Source organism: Branchiostoma floridae, chromosome 6 (assembly GCF_000003815.2).
Source record: "Branchiostoma floridae strain S238N-H82 chromosome 6, Bfl_VNyyK, whole genome shotgun sequence".
Lineage (NCBI taxonomy): Eukaryota > Metazoa > Chordata > Leptocardii > Amphioxiformes > Branchiostomatidae > Branchiostoma > Branchiostoma floridae.
This window is the reverse complement of record NC_049984.1, coordinates 3,026,257-3,052,088: the sequence shown is the minus strand read 5'-3', so window position 1 is coordinate 3,052,088 and position 25,832 is coordinate 3,026,257. Positions and strand designations below refer to the sequence as shown.

General features: G+C 39.5%; 1 protein-coding gene across 1 annotated transcript in view; it reads left to right on the top strand.

Annotated features, from left to right (window-relative positions):
- Positions 1-25,832, top strand: part of LOC118417456 (protein spire homolog 1-like) — an 80,726-nt gene that overhangs the window by 36,139 nt on the left and 18,755 nt on the right. Inside the window, exons 3-8 of the mRNA XM_035823021.1 lie at positions 642-857; positions 20,914-21,039; positions 21,321-21,401; positions 22,350-22,511; positions 24,064-24,084; positions 24,945-25,040. Coding sequence (XP_035678914.1) covers positions 642-857; positions 20,914-21,039; positions 21,321-21,401; positions 22,350-22,511; positions 24,064-24,084; positions 24,945-25,040 — 702 coding nt within the window. The remainder of the gene's footprint in view (positions 1-641; positions 858-20,913; positions 21,040-21,320; positions 21,402-22,349; positions 22,512-24,063; positions 24,085-24,944; positions 25,041-25,832) is intronic.

Here is a 25,832-nt window from a genome sequence, read left to right as displayed (position 1 = left end):
AAATGTCCATGCTACCCACAGGACTAACTGGCAATAAGTACAAATATCATGTTAAGGCTGGTGCCTAGTTGTCTGTGTATACCTAGACATGACATTTTATTTCAATTTGTTGAACTGTTTGATGGAAAACTTTATAGGAGGGTTGTCGCCTTTTCCTCACCAGAGTCAGTTATCACAATCTTGTTCGACATGTTAACATGTTTCTCTGTTCGATTCTTGATCCTTGTTTTGCTGTGGATTATTGCGTACTTTGCAGTATTCATGTGTATTATGATGGTATACAAATTCTATATGGATTTACCATGATGATTTACCAGTAACTGAAAAGAGCTCTTTGTTGTGCTACACTATTGACAGCTGTAAAAAGAGAAATATTTGTGGGGATTTGATTTTGCGGTAGGAAGAAAATGGATTGTTTGCGGACTGTGGTTTGAAGATCACTGTTGAAATTGTCGTTGCTACTAAGGTTTTACAGAAAAGGGAAAACGTTTTTGGTGGTTTGAAGTTTGCAGTTAAGATGTCACTGCAAAAATCGCAAACAGAAAATCACCACGAACATTCCCCCTTTTACAGTAACCCATGTTCAAAACTGCAATATTTTGGCATTTTTGCTAACTTTGCATCTCTTTCTCTCCCCACAGCTTGTATATTCTCTAGGACTTGTAGTGTACAGAGCGTTAGACTATGGACTGAGTGAGTCAGAAGAGAGAGAACTGAGCCATCCTCTGGAAGACTTGATAGACAGAATGACCAGTAACGATAACGATGATAGCCAGAATCACGACGAGGGGATAGAAGATTCCGACGAGGAAATCACATCAGAAGACACAGTGAAAACATTAGAACAAGTTGTAAAGGTGAGTGCTGTAATCATAGTAATGCTCTACAGGTAGGACATTGTTTAATGGCAAGGACCAATTTTATTGTACAGAATACAGGATTTCCAGCTTCGGCAAATAAACTGTATCTGAATTTGTCTCCTTAAAGAACAATTTGAGTGACTGTAGACTTTGATTGAAAATAAGTTAAACGATGTCTCTGTGCCATTGTTATGCTTTCGTACCTTAGGCTACAGGGATTCGTTTTTGGCTCTTCAATGTCTCAAAGCACAAGTTTATCCAAAGATACAACCGAAAAACAGAGGATTGAGAGGAAAGCTTGTACCAAGGTACAGGCTTCCCCTCAGATTCTTTTTGATGTTGAAATTCCAGATAAGCTATTATCTCGTTCTAATTTGAGACTCAAAATGTCAAATTATTGTGCTTTTATCCAGGACGAAATGGAATCATAGATACATATTGGGCTAAACTACCTTAAGCCAAACAAAGTTTTAAAAAAAAAGTATAACAACTATTTTCAGCATTGTTTTTTGACTGATGAAGTTGTGCAACCCAAGGGAAGGCACCACTGTCATTTCAGTACCAAGGACATGCCTACAACTTTGTTTGCCTGAAAACAGTTAGAATTTTGTTACATTAAGCATTTAAAAGCTGCAATTTTCATGATATGTTAAGCTTTATATACATGTGTGTTGAGCTGTATGTACATGTGAATAATATTATATATGTATATATATATATATATATATTTGCATGTAGCTAGATACCTTATTGTTGGAACTTTTTAAGTTACAACAATAAGCAATAACATTTTTTGTACAGTGCCTCATTGTGATTAATTACAGTTACATTTACATGTCTTTATAAACATTGTAAAAAAATCTGCATCCACAAAACTATATAGAATGATTGGCACAAAAGAATTCCTTGGTGGAATTGTTTTTATCAGCATGTATCACAGTTGATGCGTCACTACATTCCCAGTATGACAGCCAATAGCACCATATCCCAACCCAGGAGGCCCTCAGCCCAGACACAGCATGTTGGCATGCAGCCAGCTCATTCCCAGGGCTTGTAATTTGTCTGGGAAGTGGCAGCGGTGGTGTCAGGCCGATCCCCGGATGATGTAGCTCTGGAGATGGTAGATTGGAAGGGTTTCCTGTAAGCCTGGTGCACTGTCCGGCTAAAGTCTTTTATTTTATGGTTGAATGTTTGAATTTTAAGTTTAATAACCTTGTGGGTTGCGAAGCTGGGCAATGAATGATGAAAGTTGATTTTTTATGTATTCAGGAGCTCGAGGCAGCATACATTTTTTTCTGTGGATGTTTTTGCTAGCATCTGGTCCTGTTAATGTATTCAAAACTGGCATGGCATATGTCTTTCTGCTAATATATTTTGTAAAAATTTCTCAAGAGAAATTACGTTTATATTTTCAAGCCAAATATTAGCATAATTGGAATCTGTGCATTATGGAGTAGTATGACCAGAAGATTTGGTTTTCCACTAATTGGCTTGGTTTAAATTACCAACTGAAATTCCATCTTTCTGGCTGTAGAGATGTTAAGTACATGTAGCAGGAGTAGATACTTGCACTGTTGTTTTGAGTTAAACTGTCGTCTAGTATGCTAGTTTGTAAAAAAACTTTTTTAAATTTATATTTGTGTAACAGAGGGCCCAACTGCCAAGCAATGTTAATCGCTGAGCTAGGCAGCCCTGGTTAAAATACATAAATGAAAATCTACATTATACAATGTCATACATCTAGCTTTATATAAAGAACAAACAAACCAGACAATGTCCTTGGTTCTAAGTTGATATCACAACTCAGTAGTTAAGACAATCGTTGATTAGTTTCCTAATGCCCTGTATGATTCTCAAAGTTCATTGACAGTCAAGGACGCACGTGTGATGTATATGGCAAGGAAATAAATGAGTCTCTTCTGAATCCCTGACTGGTGCCAGACTTAGGATCTTTTACAGGCGATTAGTCTGAGAGCCGGCGGAGATTTTGTGGAGTGGAGCAATCAGCTTCTTACAGGGTCTCGCCGACAGTCTGTCTGCCTGCTTACCGCTTTAAGTGTGGGATCTTATCTGTATGAGGGTATTGACACTGTAAAATGGCTTATAGAGTACTTTTGGGTTCGTTTGAAGAGCTAGAGAATCAAGTGTGTGCTGTGAGGGAGAATTTGTTCCTTGTGTTTGGAAAATGGCGTTAGGTGGGATAAATTGGGCATAAGTTCTGGTTGTGGTTGTGAACTTAAAAGTTGATTTTGATATTCAGAAGCCGACGACACTGTGTTTTTTTTCGTGTGGATTCACATTAAATGTTTATGCATTTGGTTTTGTGGAGTGGAGCAAACACTTTCTTACAGGATCTTGTGGACAGACTGTCTGCCTGCTTACCGCTTTAAGTGTGGGAACATATCGATATGGGGGTATTGACACTGTGTAATGGCTTGTGGAGTACTTTGGGGTCCTTTGTAGAGAATTAAGTGTGTGCTGTGTGGGAGAATTTGTTTCTTGTGATCTGGGAAAGGGAGTTAGGTGGGATAAATTGGGTAACACTATGAGTTCTGGTCGTGAAGTTGAAAGTTGATTTTAGTATTCAGAATGTTTCTTGTTTTGTGGAGTCAAGCAATCAGCGTGGACAGCCTGTCTGCCTGCTTACTACTTAAGTTCAAGTGTGGGAGCTTATCTGTATGAGGGCATTGACACTGAATTTTACAGTTGGAGCACCGCTTTTTCCCTCCTACGTGAATAAGCCTTTGTATCTATTTCTTGATAACATAAAATGGATGTACACATGTAGTTATAATATGTAAATGGAAGGAAAGATAATGGATAAGCAGCTGATATGAAGAAAGTAATAACTTGGAAGTGGGGCAACCTGAAATATTGATCTTGCAACCTGGCTTTTAACTCATGTTGCCGCCTGGGCAACCTGGTTGAAAAAAAATAGTTTGAGCACGGCATGTCAGTGGCATTCTATGTAGATGTACAAGCTGGGACAGTGCCATAGAATTTTGGTTGCATAATTTTTGAATGTCTTCAAGGTAGGAAGGATCCCCTAAACTAAAGGGAGAGCTTCTTCCAGCCAGGGTCTAAACCCCAAAACTTGAGATCCAAAAGTAGGACTATTCAAACCACTGCAGTTGTATATGCTGGGACAGTGCCATACTGTTCCCCTTGCCAGACTGTCATTACATATGACAGATGGACAATCAACAGGAAATCTCACAAATCCCTGCATGCCTAATCTCACAGTCAGATTAAATCCAGACAAAGTAATCTCTTAAAGCCATTAAAGTGGGCTGCTTTTGATTTGTAATCAGAAGTTAAGCCTGTTAATCAAAGGAAGACTGTCATGATGATATATTTTATAATTCAAAGAAAGTTTATACAGAATATTTTACAAAGAATATGATCTTGAACATCATGAAGTTTTGTTTTTGTGTCTCTCTGCATGTGTGTGTGTATGTGTGCTTGTGTGTGTGCTTGTGATGTGTGTGCCTGTGTGAGTGCATGCATGTGTGTGCTTGTAGTCTGTGTTTGTGTGTGTGTGTATGATTGTGTGCTTGCAGTGTGTGTGTGTGTGTGTGTGTGTGTCTTTGTGTCTGTGTATGTGCATTTCTGACTGAAGAGGTGAAGTCTGCCATCTTTGATTGCCTAATTGTGTGCATCATATATGTTTCATAATTATAGTTGACAGGCTCTTCTTTCAATAGTGGCAGCTGGAGAATCACAGTGAGCAAGTTTGACAAATTCCCAGCATCTGATGAAATAATCTCATTACTACAGCCTGCTCTGCACAATTGGATTAGCGCAGGTTTTACCATCGTTTAGCCCCTGCATTAGTCATGCAACTTGTAAAGTTGAGGTTACAGTTAGGGAAAAAACATGTCTTGTAAATCTTGAAATTCGATTATACGTTAATTCTTGCCACTAACTGACTAAGGTGGTGCACGAGCTGCCCTTAATTTGGCACATTTCTTCCTAGAGTGGAGGAAATATGAGGTCAGGCAATAAAGGAAAGTTGTAATGGCAATGGTAATGGTTAGAGAAAAAAGAGGAAGAGTGTTGTAAATTTTGGAATCGTAAATCTGTAGTAGCCCTTACTTCATCAGACCACGGCAGGCCTTTAGCCAGGCACGCGGCAAGGCGTCATCTGGACACGCTTTTCTTAAAATAGCAAGGAATTTGACGCACTGGACGCCCTTACACTGGGGAGAAAATCCGCTGACAAGCTTGAAATTCTGATGGACCAGGGATGCTACCAGGTCATCTGTGGTCACAGTTTTCTACTATGAGTATGACCTCTGTAACAGTATTTATGGCTCTTAGATACCTTAGAATGCACTGTTTTAACTTAAAATCATCAAAAACTCTGCACCATGGAAGGTGGATGCCTCCGGCCCCCCCTACAATAGTAACTTACCGCGCCTCACCAATAAATTTGGACTCCCTATAATAAAATCCTAGCTAAAAGCCTGGACCACAGTGGGAAAAAGTAATGTTTACAAATGTCCATCTGTATTCACGCCGGGTGTTCAACACTATCATTAACTGCGCACCCTCCTACATGTAGTATGTACGCCATACGTCAGGTATTGCACAGTTGGCGTACTGTAGTAGGACTTCTATTTCCCCTGGGATCTGAAAAAATGCTATTCATCAGCCCCATAAAACACTGCCTTGCCTCACATTGGTTTGCACTGTACATTTTTGGGTTCTTTCCCCCTTTTGCAATTGCGCAGAAAATATCAGTGACTATTTCTTGTTGAAACTATGCCAGAAGGTCTGCGATCACATATATAGTAATTTTGACCTGATTCCTCAAAATAAACGAATACATTATATTGAGAATCACCATTGGAACAAAATACGCAGCTGCAATATGCAGAAAAATTGGTTTGAAGTTGCAATTGCAGATAAGAATATAGATAATTTGCGATCCTGTATATTGAAGTATGATAGTAATATTCTGTACTTTCAATAGTAATATTGGCCAATTTCCTCGATTAAGTTCAATGTATTGAGAATCTTGGATTGTGATTTTTTTTAAACCTTTGAACAAGATACCCAGTCGCAATATGTTAGAAAAAAGGTTGGAGAATGCAGAAAAGAAATATACATTTCAAGTAGCAATTTGGCAACTCTAAAGAATACTGGTACCGTAGTCTTAATCTCATACATTTGTATCACAGAAGCAGGATACCTTTAGCCTTGGCTTGAACATGGAATAGTTTGGTCTGTAAGATTGCTTGGCTTCAGTTAGATTACGTAGGTGTAGTACGGTCTCTTATCTCTACTTCACAGGTGTTGCCGCCTCCCTTTATCTCTGTGTTATTACAGCAGAGACGGGTGTGTGGTAATACCTGGTGGGGCCCTGCAAATCACAGCCTTGTTTTCTGTCTTTCAGGAGGATCTCATCCGGCTAAATGTGTACTGCAAGTGAAAAGTACTAAAATTGGCAAAATTGTCCTAGCCTGCAATGAGGCACTACTTATGTTGTACCAAGTATCAAGGAGTAGTATTCTGGTGCTGATTTCACTGCTGTTATTACACTGATGGATTGCAGAGATTTACGGCTACCTACAACTTTGAAATTGGCTTCCATTCTACTTTCTTCAGCTACCTCTAACTTAAGAATGGGCTTCCAAAGTACGTTTTTCAAACAGTGATCATTATCTTTACAGGAGGGCTGCAGTTTTGTGTTTGTAGCTTCACCCCTCCTTTCTTAATGGTTTATCCCATCCCATAGATATCCCAGGGTTTGGATTAGATGTTGAGAACTTTGGCATTGAAGAAGTAAGGACAGGTGTGATTATATTGTATCAGGTATTATCACTGTGGTGGTACATGTGTGTGGTGCTGATATCACTGCAGTTGTTGCACTGATGGATGGCAGAGATTTCACAGCTCCCTCTGACTTAAGAATGGATTTAAAAAAAATACTTTCTTAGAACAATTGCCATTATCTTTATTGATAGGCTACAGTTTTGTGTTTGTACCATCCCCCCTCCTTCCTTAATGGTTTGTTCCATGGATATCCCAGTGTTTGGATTAGATGTTGAGAACTTTGGTATTGAAGGAGTAAGGACAGCCGTGATTACATTGTGTGAGGTGTTATCACAGTGGTGGTACATGTGTGTGGTGCTTATTTTACAGCTGTTAGTACAGGATGGATGGCAGAGATTTTACAAATGCCTCTGACTTAGAATGGGCCTCCAAAATAGTTTCTTCAAACAGTGACCATTATCTTTATTGATAGGCTGCAGTTTTGTGTTTGTAGCATCCCCCTCCTTTCTTAATGGTTTGTCCCTTAGATGTCTCAGGGTTTGGATTAGATGTGGAGAACTTTGGCATTGAAGGAGTAAGGACAGGTGTGATTACATTGTGTGGTTACATTGTGTGTATGTAGAATCACCCCTCCTTTCTTAATGGTTTGTCCCTTAGATGTCTCAGGGTTTGGATTTTGAGAACTTTGGCATTGAAGGAGTAAGGACAGGTGTGATGACATTGTGTGAGGTGTTATCCCAGTGGTGGTACATGTGTGTGGTGCTGATTTCACTGTTGTTGTTACACTGATGGATAGCAGAGATTTTACAACTCCCTCTGACTTTATTTTACAACTCCCACTGACTTTGAAATTGTCTTCCAAAATAGTTTCTTCAAACAGTGATTGTTATCATCACTGGAGGTCTGTAGTTTTGTGTTTGTATAGCATCCTCCCTCCTTTCTTAATGGTTTGTGTCATAGATATCCCAGGGTTTGGATTAGTTGTTGAGAACTTTGGCATTGAAGTAGTAAGGACAGGTGTGATTATATTGTGTAAGGTGTTATCACAGTGGGGGTACATGTGTGTGGTGCTGATTTTACTGCTGTTGTTGCACTGATGGATTGCAGAGATTTCACATTTCCTTCTGACTTTGAAATTGACGTCCAATATAGTTTCTTCATACATTAATTGTTAGCATCACTGGAGGGCTGCAGTTTTGTGTTTGTAGCATCACCCCTCCTTTCTTAATGGTTTGTCCCATAGATAACCCAGGGTTTGGATTAGATGTTGAGAACTTTGGCATTGAAGAAGTAAGGACAGGTGTGATTATATTGAGTAAGGTGTTATCACAGTGGGGGTACATGTGTGCGGTGCTGATTTCACTGCAGTTGTTACACTGATGGATGGCAGAGATTTTACAGTTCCCTCTGACTTCAAAATTGGCTTCCAAAATAGTTTCTTTGAACAGTGATTGTTAGCATCACTGTAGGTCTGCAGTTTTGTGTTTGTAGCATCACCCCTCCTTTCTTAATGGTTTGCCCCGTAGATATCCCAGGGTTTTCACGACTTGTTGGGAACTTTGGCATTGAAGGAAGTTAAGGTACGATTTGGGTGCTGCGGCAAGCACAGGTGTGATGACATTGTGTAAGGTGTTATCATGGTGGTGGTGCATGTGTGTGGTGCTGATTTCACAGCAGTTGTTACACAGATGGATAGCAAAGATTTTACAGCTGCCTCTGGCTTTAGAATGGGCTTCCAATATAGTTTCTTCAAACAGTGGTTGTTACCATCACTGTAGGGTAGTTTTGTGTTTGTAGCACCCCCCTCCTTTCTTAATGGTTTGTCTCGTAGATATCCCAGGGTTTTCACGACTTGTTGAGAAATTTGGCATTGAAGGAGATTTAGGCATGATTCGGGAGCTGAGTAAGGACAGGTGTGTGTGCTGCTGATATCACTGCTGTTGTTATACAGATGGATGGCACGGATTTTTGCAACTGCGTCCAACTTTGGAATTGGCTTTCATTATATTTTCTTTAAACAGTGATTGTTATCATCACTAGAGGGCTTCAGTGCAGTCAACCGGGCATGTCATTTTGCCTAAATTTGTACTGGAAAATACTAAAATGGGCAAAATTGCATCTCATAGTTTTGGTGGTGAATGTTCTTAGAATGGTAAACCAACTCCAGGTAAAGTTGATGATAGAATAAGCATTTTAAGCAATCCCATGTTCTGTTCCATTAGCTGAAGTAAAGTGAAAGAACAGAAAAGTAAAATTAAAGTAAATCTTACCCACTTTGACAAACACTGCATCCATATGCATTGCAGAGTATACAGCGTAAAAGATAATTGGTCCCTAAGAGCTGTATTCCCAGACTGCTTCAATCAGCCGACTGTCTTGTGATCTTTACAGGAATATCTATATTTATCTCCGAATGTTGACGTCATTTATTCCCTAACACCCTGTGCGTTCGAGATGACTGTCGATGGCACAATTCCAAGACGTCATCTGCAATCTTGCAGACTAATAGTCTGTGCCAAGAACAGACACAGTTACCTAGATCGGTATTTGAATTGTAAAAGAAGTTCCAAGTTGTACACAGTGTTCTGCTTTATGTATTGGATTCCAAAATAAGAATGCTAGCTTGTTTAGCTGTTGCCAAGAAGGTTATTCATATTTTAGGTGCCATTTGTCTGTGTGTGTCGTTGTGATATCTAGTTGGAGGGTAGGGATTGGGGAAACAAAAATTTACTTTGATAATGGGCCACACCTAGTAGCTTTCTATTGTACTTTCAGTTTTGATAAGTCGTAATTTTAATGCCACACACAAAGTATTTTTGTGCTCTTCCCTCCAGTGTTCTAGCCAGCTTTAATTTTTTCCGCCCCTTGGATTTTGAATTTGGGAATCCTGTCGAGTGCCGAAGGGGGCTCTGGGAGCTTGCTCCCTCTAGAAAATAATAATTTGAAATCTAGATCCTCAGAACTGCTTTTTCCTGCATTTTTAGTCGCAAATTTTGCTTGTAGACTCTGCTTGGTTCAATAGCATCTGTTTTAATATCTTTACATGCCAATTTTTGTTCATCATAGAGGACGGAATGGGCAAAATTCTAACAGATGCTGGCTATAGAATGTTGCTTTCCTCACTTTTACACTCTTAGTGTAACACAAACATTCAACTAGAAAGGCCGACATTTGCTTAAGAGCAAATACAGCATATTTCAGCCATACCCCTTCCCACGCAACATTGGACTGTTCCAAATCACCCCTGCGCAAAAATGGAACATCCTCTTAACAGTACATTATCCCCCAAAGTGGACTGGTATTGTGAATTGACTCCAGGTAAAAACAGAGCTTGCTTCTATTTTTGAGAAAATGACAATAATCACACCTTCCATTCAGAAAATTTTCATCATGACTGAAAATTGTTGAATGACTTCATGTAATGTCATTAACAATTTTCAGTACGATAACTAGGTGTAAGTTTAAAAAAGTATAAGCTCCTTGTGATGTGGGTACATTTATTATTGCAAGGAACTTTTTTATTCAAGTAGGGCATACGATTTAATAATTATCAAGCAGGTGCAGGTACTGTAGGAGCGTTTGTTTTCTTCAAGCTGTAAAACTGTTAAACTGTTTTACTTTGTATGCAATCAATCATCGAGCCTATTCTTATTTTAGTTTAACAACTTCCTGCCAGACCCGGAAGATACGATTGAACCTTGTTCGAGGATTTATTTTCGTCTGTCTGGTCAGTCTGTTCATACCCTGGCGCTGAGAGTGTTTTATTGGGCTGAAACTCTGGCAGTTTAAAGTTACTAACAATTTAAATGTTCAAAGTTTATGCCAAACAACAACAGCACTAGGAAATGTGGCCACTATAGACAGGTGGTCACTATAGAGAAAATGCTGATCTATTGACTAGGAGCCATACGTTACACATGATTTCAGTACACTGATCATTAATCATATATACATTGCACAGGTAAGCCAATTGTTTAGATGTACAATTAAGTTCAAATAATTCTGAAGAGAAATATTGATGAGAAAATAATCATTCTCGCCACTGTCTAACTTATAATTACGTATCAAAACTAAACGCAGATTTTCTAACTAACGCACCTTTCACCGAATTCATCATAGGACCGCCGGCTATCAATCAAACACGGCTGTTGATTAGACTTAGAGTTTCAAACAGTCATGTGCTGTGTGCCAGTTGACAGCGAACTTCATGCTACGTGATGTTTTACATTGCTTGGACCTTCTTTCCTACAGCGGTGCTTCTACAAAATATTTAGACTGTAACACTGAGTTTTATAGAATAGAATTTGACGCAGAACAGCGTTTTTTGCTGGGTATTTTTTTTGAAACATGTCCGTGGGAATATCAGCGAGGCGGCGACGTAGGGATATCAGACCGTCAACAAAAGTCGCACGGCGGCTAACGGCGCAGCGAAGATACTAGCGCTATAAATAAGCGCTTCAACTAAGGATGGCAACCCGTACAATATTTTTGTATACTGTTGAGCTAAGTAAAGTTTGTTGTTTATGAGGTTTTAGTTGTCTTTGAAGCTTTGACCCGAAATATTTTAAAGTCAAACTGCTGAAGAGAAATAAGTGACTGCTACGATTATCGTAGATATGGCCCTAAAAAAACTGATAAAAGAAGCCTTCTCAATAGCCTAAAATGCAAGAGCTTCCGGGGGGGCTTCGCCCACCTGGGTCCCCCCCACAGTGGCCCTGCCCCTGGACCCCGCCAGGGACATTCGGCGGCCCCCGGACCCCTGTCCGACGCTTTGAAAAAATCCTGGCGAGAAGTCTGTACGGCCTGAGTCTTCAAGTTAACGTATTGTGTGGTCCCGCTTATGAATATTAATTAGCCTTCGCTTTCCTCTTCGCTGATTGGCTGAACCATTAATTGAATTAACTCTTCCTGCCGGCTAGACGCAGGTGCAGATGTCGGCTCTGTGGGGTGAACGTCCGAAAGGTCACGGCATGGAGAACGAAAGAAAACCAATTTCCCCTAAAAAAAGTGCTGTAATTAAGCCTTTTACAGTACTTTATGCCAAAAATTTTACTTGGATCATTTTACCAACTATATTATGCCTATCTATACCAAATGTTACTCATACCAGGGTACAGGGGTGCAAAATATACCGTTATAAGACCGTCAACAACAGTCGCACGGAGCTAACAGCGCAGCGAAAATACCATCGCTAGCGTTTCAACTTCGGATAACAAGTTATAAGTACTGTTGAACTCAGTAACGTTAAAGTTTGTTTTTAGTTGCCTTTGACGGTTTGACCTGAAACAGTGTTACGCTAAACTCCTGAAGAGAAGTTAAGTGACTGCTGCGATTATCATAGATATGCCCCTAAGAACTGATACAATATAAAGCCTTCTGAATAGTCTAAAATGCGAGAGCCTTAGGCGGGCTTTGCTCCCCCTGGCGGGAACACTGCTATATACGGGATCATGAGGCCCCGCTTATGAATATTAATTAGCCTTTGGCCTCCTCTTCGCTGATTGGCTAGGTCTTTGATTCAATTAACTCTCCGGCTGACGCGCACAGGTGTGGCTCTGTGCGGGGTCACGGAAGGTCACGTCAGGAGGCCAAAAGAAAACAAATTTCCCCTCAGAAAAGTGCCAAAATTAATCATTTTAAAGTTGTTTATGTCAAAAATTTTACTTGAATCTTGTTACCAAGTATCTAATGCCTATCTATACCAAATTTCAGGTCATTTAATTGTAATACCAGGGTACAGGAGCCAAAAGTGTCCTTTTTTGGTCAAAAATTAGCCAAAAATCGCAAAAATAAGCATTTTGTTGCACTGTACACCAAAAGTGTTATTGAATTTATATGAAGGGATTATCAAGGCACATCTGTGTCAAATTTCAGCTCATTCGGTTGCAATACCAAGGTACAGGAGCCAAAAGTGTCCTTTTTTGGTCAAAAATTGGTCAAAAAATCGCAAAAATAAGCATTTTGTTGTACTGTACACCAAAAGTGTTATTGAATTTATATGGGGGCATTATCAAGGCACATCTCTGTCAAATTTCAGCTCATTTGGTTGTAATACCAGGGTACAGGGGCCAAAAGTGTCCTTTTTTGGTCAAAAATTGGTCAAAAAATCGCAAAAATAAGCATTTTGTTGTACTGTACACCAAAACTGATATTGAATCTATATGGGGGACTTATCAAGGCACATCTGTGCCAAATTTCAGCTCATTCGGTTATAATACCAGGGTACAGGGGGCCCAAATATACAGTTTTGGTCTTAAGATGACCAAAAAACCTTAATAAAATCATTTAAGAGACAGATATGAAAAAAATGAAAAAAAACGCCCGAGGGTATTGGCCCACTCTACCCTTGTGCCAAATTTCAAGTCATTCGGTTGAGGAACAACGGAGATACCGTGTTCTGAAGATTTGACAGGAGAAAGAAAGAAAGAAAGAAAGAAACATTACGAATACAATATATTTCACCATACCTATGGTATGGCTGAAATATAATCAGGATTCTTCTCACAGCGCGAGTACATGTATCATACCCACCGCCACAAGTCAGACAGGCAGACCTGACCAGAATAGGAAACACTGGTAGGAGACAGAAAGAAACATGCCCTGAATGCTAAACACCGGTAGGAGATAAGCGAGGCCATTTCCTGGCCCTGCCTGTAATCAGCTCTGCAGATTGCTGAGGTCACGCGAGGTCAGGCTCCACAATACAGCCTGTCATAAAGCCTGTATGAGTCTGGCTGGGACCCTTTTATAGCTGATATGTGAGTGGCAGTTGGGTAATTGGACCAATGTTTTGTGCGTGAAGGATTTGCAGAATGTCTAAAGTGTCAATCCAACATCCGCATCAATGCAAAGAAAACTTAGCAAATTTTGCTATGAACTGCTTTTTGATATACATTAGCAGCATAAGAAACTAAGCATAACAGACATTTCCATGAGATATTGTCCTGAAATGAACGGAAAAAAAATTTCACCTTCATTGGCAGGCAAGTAATTGCACCAATGTTTTGTACGAGAAGGATTTGCAGAATGGCTAAAGTGTCAATCCAGCATCAGCGTTAATGCTGTGTAGCCAACAAAATTAGCAAATTTTGATATGAAAGATAACCCTGCTTTTTGATATTATACAGTCACTGGCAGCATAACAAATTAAGCACAACAAACATTGGGACATTATCCCAAAGTGAACAATATTGCTAATATTCAGAATAATGAACTAAAATTTTTCACCTTCATCGTTAAGCTGATATGTGAGTGGCAGGGAGGTAATTGGACCAATGTTTTGTACGTGAGGGATTTGCAGAATGTCTAAAGTGTCAATCCAGCATCAGTGTTAGTGCTGTGTAACCAAAAAAGTTAGCAATTTGAACTGTAGCCCTGCTTTTTGATATACAGTAGCATCATTAGAAATGTAACATTTGCATGTCATTATTAGTTTGTCTTGAAATTAACAGTATTGCTGATATGATATTCAGAATGATGAACAAAATTTTTAATCTATAACTTTGAATATCCATCACGACCTACATATCTAGGTTTTGACCTAAAAGTTTGGAAATGCAATACCTAAAATTTGCAACAACCCTGGTGCTAGCTGTCAAAATCATTTTTAATCCAGCAGAGGTTCCATAGTATTCTGCCATAGACCTCCAGTAAAAACCCCTTCAGTTGTAGAGCAGACCTCCCTCCAAGTGCATTATTTACACCTCCCTGAATGAGGGAACTAACCAATGAGCTTCATGGACTGGAACTTAACGGCTGGAATTCAGAATTATAAACAAAATGTCTGTATCTATATCTGTAAAACCCCTTCCATTGTGGAGCAGTCCTCCCTCCAAGCACATTATGCCAGGCTGGTTGCCATCAGTACTAGGAAGCAATCAATCCGCCTCATGAACTAGAACTAAACGGCTGATATCAAAATGTCTGCACTTCATCAATGTGTATCAAGCTAAACCTGTCAAGGACAAACCCAATGATGTTGAGCTTTCTGCTTGTATTTTTGTTGTAAAGAAGTCAAAAGTCTATTATTTTCAGATTTGCCCTGATAACAACACAGATGCAGGCTTTCTGCTGTAGACCTCTTTTCAATTAGAGAGCAGTCCTAAAACAATGTTGATAACAGTCTGTTTGCATTTTTACCTAAAAGGCTTTTCTGCGATAGACCTCCAGGAAAGCCCCTTCCATTATAGAGGCCAGTCACCTCCCTCCAACTGCATTATGCTCAGTACGAGGGAACCAACCAATGAGCTTCATGGACTGGAACTAAACAGCTGGAATTTAGAATTACAAACAAAATGTCTGCACTTCATCATTGTGTATCTTGATAAGCTTATGTATGTTTTGATTTAAAAGGATCTAAAAGCAATTATGGTTAAAACCTCCAACAGTCCACATTTGTTGAGCTTTCTGTTTGTATAAGAAGTCAAACGTGTATAATTTTCATATTTTGGTGACAACAGTAGTTAAATGATTTTCTGTTGCAAGCTAAAACCCCTTCAGTTATAGAGCAGACCTCCCTCCAACCAAGTACATTATGCCAGGCTTGCTGCCGTCAGTACTAGGAAACCAACCAATGAGCTTCATGTACCAGAACTAAGCCTGTAATATTCAGAATTATGAACAAAATGCCTGCACTTCATCAATGTGCATCTATCTATGCCTGTCAAGGTTTGACTGAAACATTCGTAAATGCAGTGGTTAAAACCTCCAACAACCCAATGTTGTCAAAAGTCTATTCATAATTCTTAATCCAGATTTGCCATGATAACAGCACAGATGCAGCAGGCTTTTATGCTGTAGACCTCCAAAAAAGGCCCTTCAATTAGAGAGCAGTCCTAAATCTTGCAACAGTAAATGTTGATAACAGTCTGTTTGCATTTTTAGCTAAAAAGGAGTCAAAATTCTACTATGATTTTTAACCCAGATTTCCCATCATGACAGCAGGCTTTTCTGTGATAGACCTCCAGTAAAGCCCCTTCCATTATAGAGGCCAGTCACCTCCCTCCAACTGCATTATGCTCAGCACGAGGGAACCAACCAATGAGGTTCATGAGCTGGAACTAAAGAGCTGAAATTCACAATTATAAACAAAATTTCTGCGCTTCATTGATGTATTTTTTACTTAAAAGGCTCTATAAAAGCAATTATGGTTAAAACCTACAACAGCCCAAGTTGTTGAGCTTTCTGGTTGTATTTTGTTATATAGTAGAAGTCTTAAGTCTATAATTTTCATATTTTGATGATAAGCAGTAGATGTTAGATTTTAGCCTCCAGTAAAACCCCTTCAGTTGTATTGAGCAGCCTCCCTCCAACCAAGCACATTATGCCAGGCTTGCTGCCGTCAGTACGAGGGAACCAACCAATGAGCTTCATGGACCAGAACTAAACGTTGGGGCCGTTCTGCAGGGCTGCAAGCGGGGATCATTACCATAAAGTGATGAAAATGTATTTTTGATATATAAGTCAAAAGTCAATGATATTCATAATATTTTGATGATAACAGCAATGTACGATTTTCTATATGATAAGCCTCCAGTGAAACCCCTTCCATTGTAGAGCAGACCTCCCATCAAGTATGTTATGCCATCCTGGCTGCCATCAGTACAAACCAGCCTATTTTCATATTTTGGATAACAGCAAATGTATGATTTTTTGTGTTATTGGCCTGCAGTAAACCCCCTCAGTTAAAGACATTCCTCCCTCCAACTGCATTATGCTCAGCACGAGGGAACCAACCAATGAGCTTCATGAAGCAGAACTAAACGGTGGGGCCGTGCTACAGGGCTGTGCGTAGCCATGATCACCATAACGTGATGAAAATGCTCCGCCATGGCTGCTTCTCCCGTCCGCCCGACTGCGTCGCCATGCCGCCCGCCCCCGTTACGGTTCCCTCCCCCGTAATTAGATACGTCCCATCGGACGGAGCAGGCTAGGATAGATGAGCGTTCCCAGCCAACCTGTTGTCAGATATTGTTTTGTTTTTGTGGTGTTTCTGTCCGTGGCCATCTCCCTGTTCTATATCCTACTGGTGCTGAGCTGCATTTCCATATGCATCACCTTGATTGCCCTTCAGGTGAGGAAAAACATGCATGTTACCTTGTCGATCAGCGTTAGGATGTGGGTATTATTGTTATATTAACACTAATTGGATTGTGGTTCCCCTCTATTAATGATATTGGTAATGAAGTCAATCTATTATTGGGCAAATTGTTATTGTTTTTGTAGCTCTAGATATTGCATGGTTTATCAATTTGAGGGAAAACACGCATGTTACCCTTTCGATGATGTTAGGACCTGGGTATTATATATTACTTATATTATATGTTATATATATATATTGGATTGTGGTTCCACTCTATTAATGATATCAGTAATGAAATTAATTTGACAGCAATAATGCTGTTATAGGGGGGATTGTAATTGCTTTTGTGGCTCCAGATATTGCATGGTTTATCAGTTTAAAGAAAAACACGTACATTACCTTGTTGATCGTTGGGACGTGGATGTTATTAAGTTGTTTTAACATTAATTAGATTGTAATAACCCTATCCACTCTAGTATTAATGATATCAATTCAGGGCCCGAAATACTTTTTCAGCCAGGTTGTCCAAGTGGCAACCTGAGTCAAAAGCCAGGTTGCGCCATCAACATTTCAGGTTGCCCCACTTTCAAATTGTTACTTTCTTCAAATCAGCTACTTATCTTCCAGTTATATGTAACTATGTAATATGTTTCATGTTATCAAAAAATAAATACAAAAGCTTATGCATGTAGGTGGGGAAAAAGCAGTGTTCCAACTGCAAAATTTCAGGTTGCTCAGTGTGCAACCTGGGTTTAAAACTAAGTTGCGCAAAGCAAATTGTGGTTGCATTTTCAAGTGGGCAAGTGGGTATTTCGAGCCCTGCAATTTGACAGCAATGCTCATGTTATTGGGCAAATTATTATTGTTTTTGTGGCTCCAGATATTGCTTGGTTTATCGGTTTGAGGGAAAACATACACATTACCTTGTCAATGAATGTTAGGACGTGGGTATCATTACTGTTTTAACACTAATTGGATTGTGGTTCCACTCTATTAGTGATATCAGTGATGAAATCAATTTGACAGCCATACTGCTGTTATTGGGCAAATGTTGTTTTTGTGGTTTATCAGTTTGATGGAAACCCCACACATTACCTTGTCGATCAACGTTAGGACGTGGTTATTATTAGTAATATTACTGTTTTAACAATAATTGGACTGTGTTTCCACAATCAATTTGACAGCGATACTTCTGATATTGGGCAAATTGTTATTGTTTCTGTGGCTCCAGATATTGCATGTTTTTTTCACTTTAAGGGAAAACATGCACATTACCTTCTTGATCAACGTTAGGACTAAGTGGGTGTTATCATTGTATTGACACTAATTAGACTGGTTCCACTCTATTAGTGATATCAAGAATGAAATCAATTTGACAGCCATACTGCTGTTATAGGGGGGATTGTTATTGTTTTTGTGGCCCCAGGACCAGATATTACAAGGTTAATCAGTTTAAGAGAAAATTACCTCGTCGATCAATGTTAGGACTCAGATGTTACTACTGTAATAATACTAATTGGATTGTGGTTATCCTATCCACTCTGTCGGTATTAATAATATCAGTAATGAAATCAATTTGACAGCAATACTGCTGTTATTCGGCAAATCATGCTTGTTTTAATGGCTCTGAGTATTGCATGGTTTATAAGTTTCAGCATTCAATATAATTATAAGGCTGTATTTTGGTTAATTAGTGACTGAGTAATTAGTATTGCAAGCTGTCTGTAAGTTCTATTTTTTGACAATGTTGGTTATGTATGTGTGTCTGTGTGAGTTGTAGAGTGTCTATAAATGCAATAATTTGAGAATCCCTGGATGGATTCTTTGATACGTGGGTTAAGGTCTTGATTAGACCTTGGATTAATTTTGTTTGTTTTATTTTGTTTTACATTAGTGTAAATAACATAAATTTCACACTATTTTGCCTGCAGTTACCTTACAATACGAAAAAAATTAAGGAATCTTGATAAAATTATGTCGAGAACAAAACCTATTCATCAATTTACACTAATTTACAACTTACATTTTGTAATGTATGATTATATATTGTTACGATATTGGTAGAGTTGAAATCCTGCCAGAAACTTCCTTTGCAACATACCAAATCCATGATTCCAAATCAAAACAAACCGCTCCACTGAGAGAAGTAACTATGTGGTTTCTGTATGTTTGCCAAGTGACATTTCAGTTGCAATTGCTTTTGCATGGTGCCCCAGAAAAGGTATTCCTTTTTCCACAGTCTCGTATAGGAGATATGTATATAACGTTAGTTTACCTTTATCCATTGGGTAACCTATATCCATTACTTTTGAAAATAGGGTAGTTGGAGATATCACATCGACAAACGTTGGTTTCAAATTGCAATATTTTCAGCATATTGCAGTCTAAGTCTACCACCCATTGGCTTAATGTGCCCAAATACCCCGTTTTGAAAAACAACGGATATAGGTTACCCGGCGGATAAAGGTGAACTAGCGTTAAATGTAAGTAGATATTCTGTGAGAGGTAGCTGTTGATTTTTGCCATCTTTTGCTGTTGAACAGCTCTGTGGGAACTTCAATTTGTCATTTATTGCTTGTGGTTTAATCTAATATTCTTTTCTCGATAGTGGTCAAACCTCCTCAGATCACTCTCTGATCAACCACTATGTATGACTATGAATGTGGTTTAGTAGCATAACCCAAGAAGGTATAGATGGATTGTTTAATGATGAAACTTGGTTAGGTCAAATCCCATTGAAGAAATGATAAGATCTTGGACCCCCTGGTAGCTTTCCTTGGCATTGCAGCAGACTTCTGGTTCTGATATCTCGTGTTCCACGCAGCTTACAAGCTTCCAGGGTACGATTTTTCTGTTGGAGATAGCTCTTGTTGTCAATTGCAAAATGAGTCTGTACAAAAAGATCTTTCCCACGACCCACCCAATGATTAGTGAAACTACTATTGTGACCAAGATTAGAAGAAAGTTGGATGTTTGCATTGCGGGTGTGATACAGATTACAAGGCTTGAGCTTTTGTGGTGTAGCTGACTCCAATTCAACTGCCCAAAGGCTAATAATAAACCGGTGCAATGGCCGAGTGGGTAGAGTGTTCGCCTTGCATTCGGTTACTAAGGTCGTGAGTTCGATTCCCAGCCGAGTCATACCAAAGACTTTAAAAATGGTACATGCTGCTTTCTCTGCTTAGCACTCAGCACTAATGAGGAAGACTATGGAAGTTAAACACACATCACTACCAGCGGACCTGAGCCCCCTGCTGTAGTGGCTTGCACATGTGGCCCAAGGGCTACAGAAATGGAGATGGGCGCCACCCCTACGCATCTGTTACTGATGTACGGGCAACTTTAACTTTAACTTAAAGGCTAATACTGAATATGTGGGATGTTTGTGTGTGGTGATATTACAGTCAGTCATCCTACTTTTGTATCAAAAGATCAGTGGTTCAAACCCTGTTGTAGGTTAAAACGTGTTCTGATGGGTAATTTGTAATCTACTGGTGAGGCAGTTCTTTGGAGGTATTAGTCATAATCCGTTTCAGCAGTCGGCTCCTTTTTCAAAGGACGGCTACGGAATATTCATCGCTCTTCTTAGAAAAGGCAGGGGTTCCTTTGTAGGAAAGTTACATCAGTAAGTTACAAGTTCCTGCTAATAACAAAGAAGTTTGGCTTGCAGTTTTAATCAACAGTGGGGCTAATTAACCATTTGACCCACTGTGGGATTCAGAGATCTTACAAAATGTTGGGTTGTATTGTACTGTACAACTGCTTTGTTTGCATGTAGGAAATGACAACATATTACACAATCATGTGCGTCTCACCTACAACTTTAAAGCATTGGGATAAGCTGTGCAGAGAAATCATCTGCCTATAGTTTAGATATTATATAGGGGTAGGAGGAACCCCTTACATCCTTGGTCGGAAGTCCTCCTAGGAGAAGGAAATTCCAAATGATAAACCTGCATCTGCTGGGGCCGTCTTACACCGTTGTCTGACTTGGCATACAGTTCTGTCCCTGTAGGACTTAGTGCGCCAAATGTGAGGGTAGAGAAGGAAGTGCACATCCCCCCTTACCTTAAAAAGTCACGTGCAGGCCAGGCAGACGGGTCGCCCTACCATTGTGTTCCAAGACAGATGGATGCCAACAACATATTATATATATGACCTTCATTGTAACACCCTATATCTTTTGTTTTGCAGCTATGTGCGTCCCACCTACAGAACCCGTCGGAGGCGGCGGGGCACTATCAGGCCGTGTGCAGAGCGCTGGTGGCCGAGTGTCAGGAACTCACCTCCTTCCTCGCCAAGATATCCATGGGAAAGGAGGTCAGAGTTCAATAGATAGCAATTTTTATTTCAAACATCTGTGCAAGGCAATTTGACCACTTGACCACTTGACCACCAGGCAATGAATTAAAGTTGTTTGATGGTGGAAATTATTTTGCTACGAGAAAGCTTGAAGACTACATACAGACTTTTCTGAATGAGAAGCTCACAAAATGAGAAGAACGGATGCTAAACTGGATAGTGAGTGTGTGTAACAAATACATGTATTTGAAATGTTTATTAACTATACTTATCAGTAACTAGTTTGTTCTGTTGCCCAGGCGTTGCGAGAAATGGCAGATGAGATTGGGGATGTCGATGATGAAGACCTAGATCAACTGCAACTAGCAAAGGAGGAATGGGTAAGCATTGTTAGGACAGTTACTAGCTGAAGGAAGATCTAACTATCTTTCAAAATAAAAGAAAATTTGCCCCAGCCAATTGAAGATGTACTCCAAATGGGGAAAAGTTTGCGATTTTTTTTCTTCCTCATGGTTTTCATGGTTAGCTGCTCTTCAGCACAAAGTTTAAACCATTGTGATCATTTTCAGATTCAGATTTCCCCCTTTTACAGTAAAACACTGTATGTCAGTTTCTGTCTTCTCTGTCACAACCAGTGGAAGAATAGCTCTTCACTAGTCTTTCTTTCTTTATTCATCAATGTTGTGTCATGGTGGATTCTACCTAGAATATCTTTACATATCCATCCAGCTACTAGAGTAAATGTTATCTTGCATATCATACTAGCTGGATGCAGGGGTGTAGCCAGCGTCCATTTTTCCGTCAATTGACGGAAATTTGCTGCGTCTGACGGAAAAATTTGAAAACCAATCCGTCAACTTTGACGGACAAAGCTCCTTGGTGGAAGCTATACAGGCGGCTTGGGGACGCTGTCCACGGCCGTAAAATCCACACACTGTTTGTTTTGCTATTCTTATGATTGTTGACAATGTGTGTCAGTGCCCTTTCGCATACGATAATCTCATTAAAACCCGTTTTTCAAGGTCTCAGTTCAGTCCTTCTAATTAATTTTCGTGGTTTTCGCGACGATTGTAATTGGCTGACGGAAAAAAATTTCAAGCTGGCTAAAGCCCTGGCTGGATGTCTAACCTTTTTTGTTTAAAACAATATTTCTCCAGGTGTGGTTATGGATGAAAGACCTTCGCTCGGGTGTGCACCTGAAGAAAGTGGTGGTGGATTCTACCTAAGATATCTTACCGTTACTATAATATATGATCCAGCGTACTAGCTGGATGTCTAACCTTTAGGGACATGTTAAACATTTAAAATGTTTGTCCGACTATCTCCAGGCGCGGTTATGGATGCAGGTGATGAAAGACCTTCGCTCCGGCGTGCACCTGAAGAAAGTGGTGGTGGAGCACAACACGGGACCCATGGAGTGGGAGCTCACACCATACGAGATTCTCATGGACGACATCAGGTCCAGAAGATACGTGCTTAGAAAAGTCATGGTAAACATCATATTTCTCTTTTTTGTGACCACACAGTGGCGGATACCTTTCGTATAGTATTATTGATGAGCTTTACTGTCAAACCTGTACAAGTGCCCACCTTGACATCAGGTCAAGAGGATACGTGCTCAGAAAAGTCATGATAATCATGCTTCTGTTTTTGGCGATGCCTGAGGTTCGAGTGCCTTGCTAAAAGGTATAGGGTCATTGGTTTAACAATACAGTTAAACCTGTTAGACCAGAAGTCTTTTGATATACAGTCAAAGTTGTGCTAGCTAGTGCCCACCTCTTTATAAGGACCACATAGCTGTTGATTTACAGTCAAACCTGTACAGATGTATGTGGCCACCTCTACATAAAGAGCACCTGGTCATTGATGTACAGTTAGTACATTCAAACCTGCTTCTACATAAAGACCATATGGCCAATGTCCCTTTTCACATTGATACAAGAATTTTAAGAATCCTGTTTATAGTTACCACCTGTTCAGGTAGACCAGTTTTTAGGTCCCCAAAGTGGTCTTCTGGGCAGGTTTGACTGTATTTACATGGAGGTTGAAATGAGGATGGATGAAGGGTTGATCAAGAAGAATGGAGGAAGGGTTGTGTGAAAATGTTGGAGCAAATTTATTTGTCTTTTCTCACCTTCCTAGTCCATTCTCATATGGCATGCTTTGGACCCTGCCTTCCATCCATCTAGCATGTTTTATGCATACTTGTGTCCATAGTCATAGGATTTAAACTTTTGAAGCTTTCAAAGCTTTTCTGCAGCAAAATTTTCCCCACTGTATACTAAGATTTTATCCCTTTCAGCTATTTTTTGCACTTAGTGGTGGGTATTATAGTCATGAAAAAGGCTACAGACTACTTGAATGGATGCAAATCACTTGGGTCTGAATCAATGATATAAGGTTGCAAATTCTCCTGTACTGGTGTCATTTTGGTTACTTCAACTAGTATTTATTTTTAACTGTCTGCTCCTGACCAAAAATAACAGCAAAACTGGATTGATACCTTATCATTTTCACGTTAAGTTTTAATCTTCATTTTCCTCGGAAAAAAAAAAAAGTTAGATATTACTATCAATTTTCTTCAAACAATGACTGTTTATTAAAAGTAGAGAACGTACCTCCAAATTTTCGTTGTCTGTCAGTACATTTGGATGTACGTTCTCTACATTTTGTACCTTTAATAAACAGTCATTGTTCGAAGAAAATTGATAGTAACTTAAACATACCTGACTGATGAACCTCTTCAACGATATTCGTACGAAGTTTGGGAAGGTTAGATATTAATTTCTTTCCTTACATGTTACTTTGACAATTTTTGCAAAACTTTTCAGATCAAAGAATAATGCTGACTCAAAAAATGAGCAGCCTATCCAAATTGTTTGTTCCGAGTTAAGTAAAGAGTTGTGTCAACTATGTTTAATCCTCCAGTAGTGCAGACAACTTTCACGATTTGGGAGGCATTTTATGGTGTGGCAGGACTTTCTGTTAACCCTTTTAGTCCACTTCGTAGTCAGAACTCTTTTATTTCCTATTGTTTTCCAGCCGGAGGAGGTGAATCAATGGGTGAGTGAAGTTTGGAGCAGGTGGGAGAAATGCTTGCCCTTCTGTCAGTCAAAAGGAGACCACACCAATTTTATTTCCTTAGTTCTCGGACTTTTTAGCAAGAAAAGACACCAAGCAAAGTTCAAATACAATTCAATCTCGACAACAGGTAGATAAAAATGAAGTTGTACTTTCGGAGGTTTTGAGTGACATCCATCACTCATCTTTGACATCACTAGAATACCAAGCAAAGTTCAAAATTTAATGAAATTCAATCCCTACAACTGGATAAAAACGGAGTTGTACTTACGGAGGTTTCGAGTGACATCCATCACTCTTCTTCAGCGTCACTAGAATACCAAGTAAAAGCAGAGAGCAGGAAGGAAAACTGGAATATTAATGAATTCTTTCATAAAACTGAACATAAATTTGGTCTCCAGGCCATGTTTTCGTCCTGAGCATATTTCTCTAAAATCTGGGAATATGAAATTAAATTGGTGTGGTTTACGAGCAAGCGAGCCAGCGGCAAGGCTAACATGTGTTTTGCAGGCATGGCAAATGACGCGCCGCAGAGTTCTCTAACCATCGCACCTTGTCTCACACGTATCCTCACATACTTACTTACAGAATGGCATAATTTTACTGCGGCAATGTGCTTGTTGTTGCACGACAACCTGGGGTTTAACATAGTCGTAATATGGTTTGTGCGGTGAAGTGCGTTACAAAACGGTGTGGACTTGGTGTGTGGAAAAGTTGGGTGGAACTTGGCATGAAAGGTTTGTCATTGGAATGAGAAGTGGGTGGGGAAAGAAAGATCAGAGGGTGTCTGTGGACTGTGACCTTTGCATGTTGCCACCTGACCTCTGACCTATGACCCCCAGGTTGATGGTGAGCCGCCCCAGGTCATGGAAAAGCTACAGAAGAATGCTCACGATGTCATCCTAGAATTTATCCGATCGCGCCCGCCGCTTTCTGCAGTATGTATCGAATTTTGCTTGTTTGACATCTTAGACTAATGGTCTCTTACAAGTATACTAATTTGTAGATGGCAACTTTGAACTTGATGTGAAGGAATGGCTGCATTTGTGATGAAAGAATGATTAAGACATTTTGATTATATAACACTGTAAGTGATTTATTGAATACCTTATTATGTATGATGTATGTCATATATTTTTTTAGCAAAATATCATGATTATTATTAATTTGCTTTGAATACAAATTGACTGTAAATTGATGCTTTGTTCAAATATGGGATTTCATAAGTTGAAGGTGCTGATGGTTATGGTATGGTGAGCATCAACTACAGAACTGATATGTATTATATAAATGAATTGTATAAGGTATGCATATCAATGACATATTAGCTGTATAGATGTTATTCTATTCAATTATATGATTTTTATAGTGACTGTCATACATTACAGGCCTCGAAATACTTTTTTTAGCCAGGTTGCGCAGGCGGCAACCTGAATCAAAAGCCAACTTGCGCCATCAGCATTTCAGGTTGCGCCACTTCGAAGTTGTTACTTTCTCCAAATTAGCTACATATCAATTATCTGTAAAAACAGTTCATTTCAGTTAAAGAAATAAAGCAAAAAAAGATGTAGGGCAAATTAGCGCACTTTTCTCAATAAACAACATCCATTTATCAATCTTTTGAAAATAAAGACTGCAGCAAAAATAATATCTCAAAGAACCGTGAAAAAATCGCGACTTCCGTTGAACAGTGCCGACCGTGCACCCCTCCCCTGTATAGCAAGATTTGA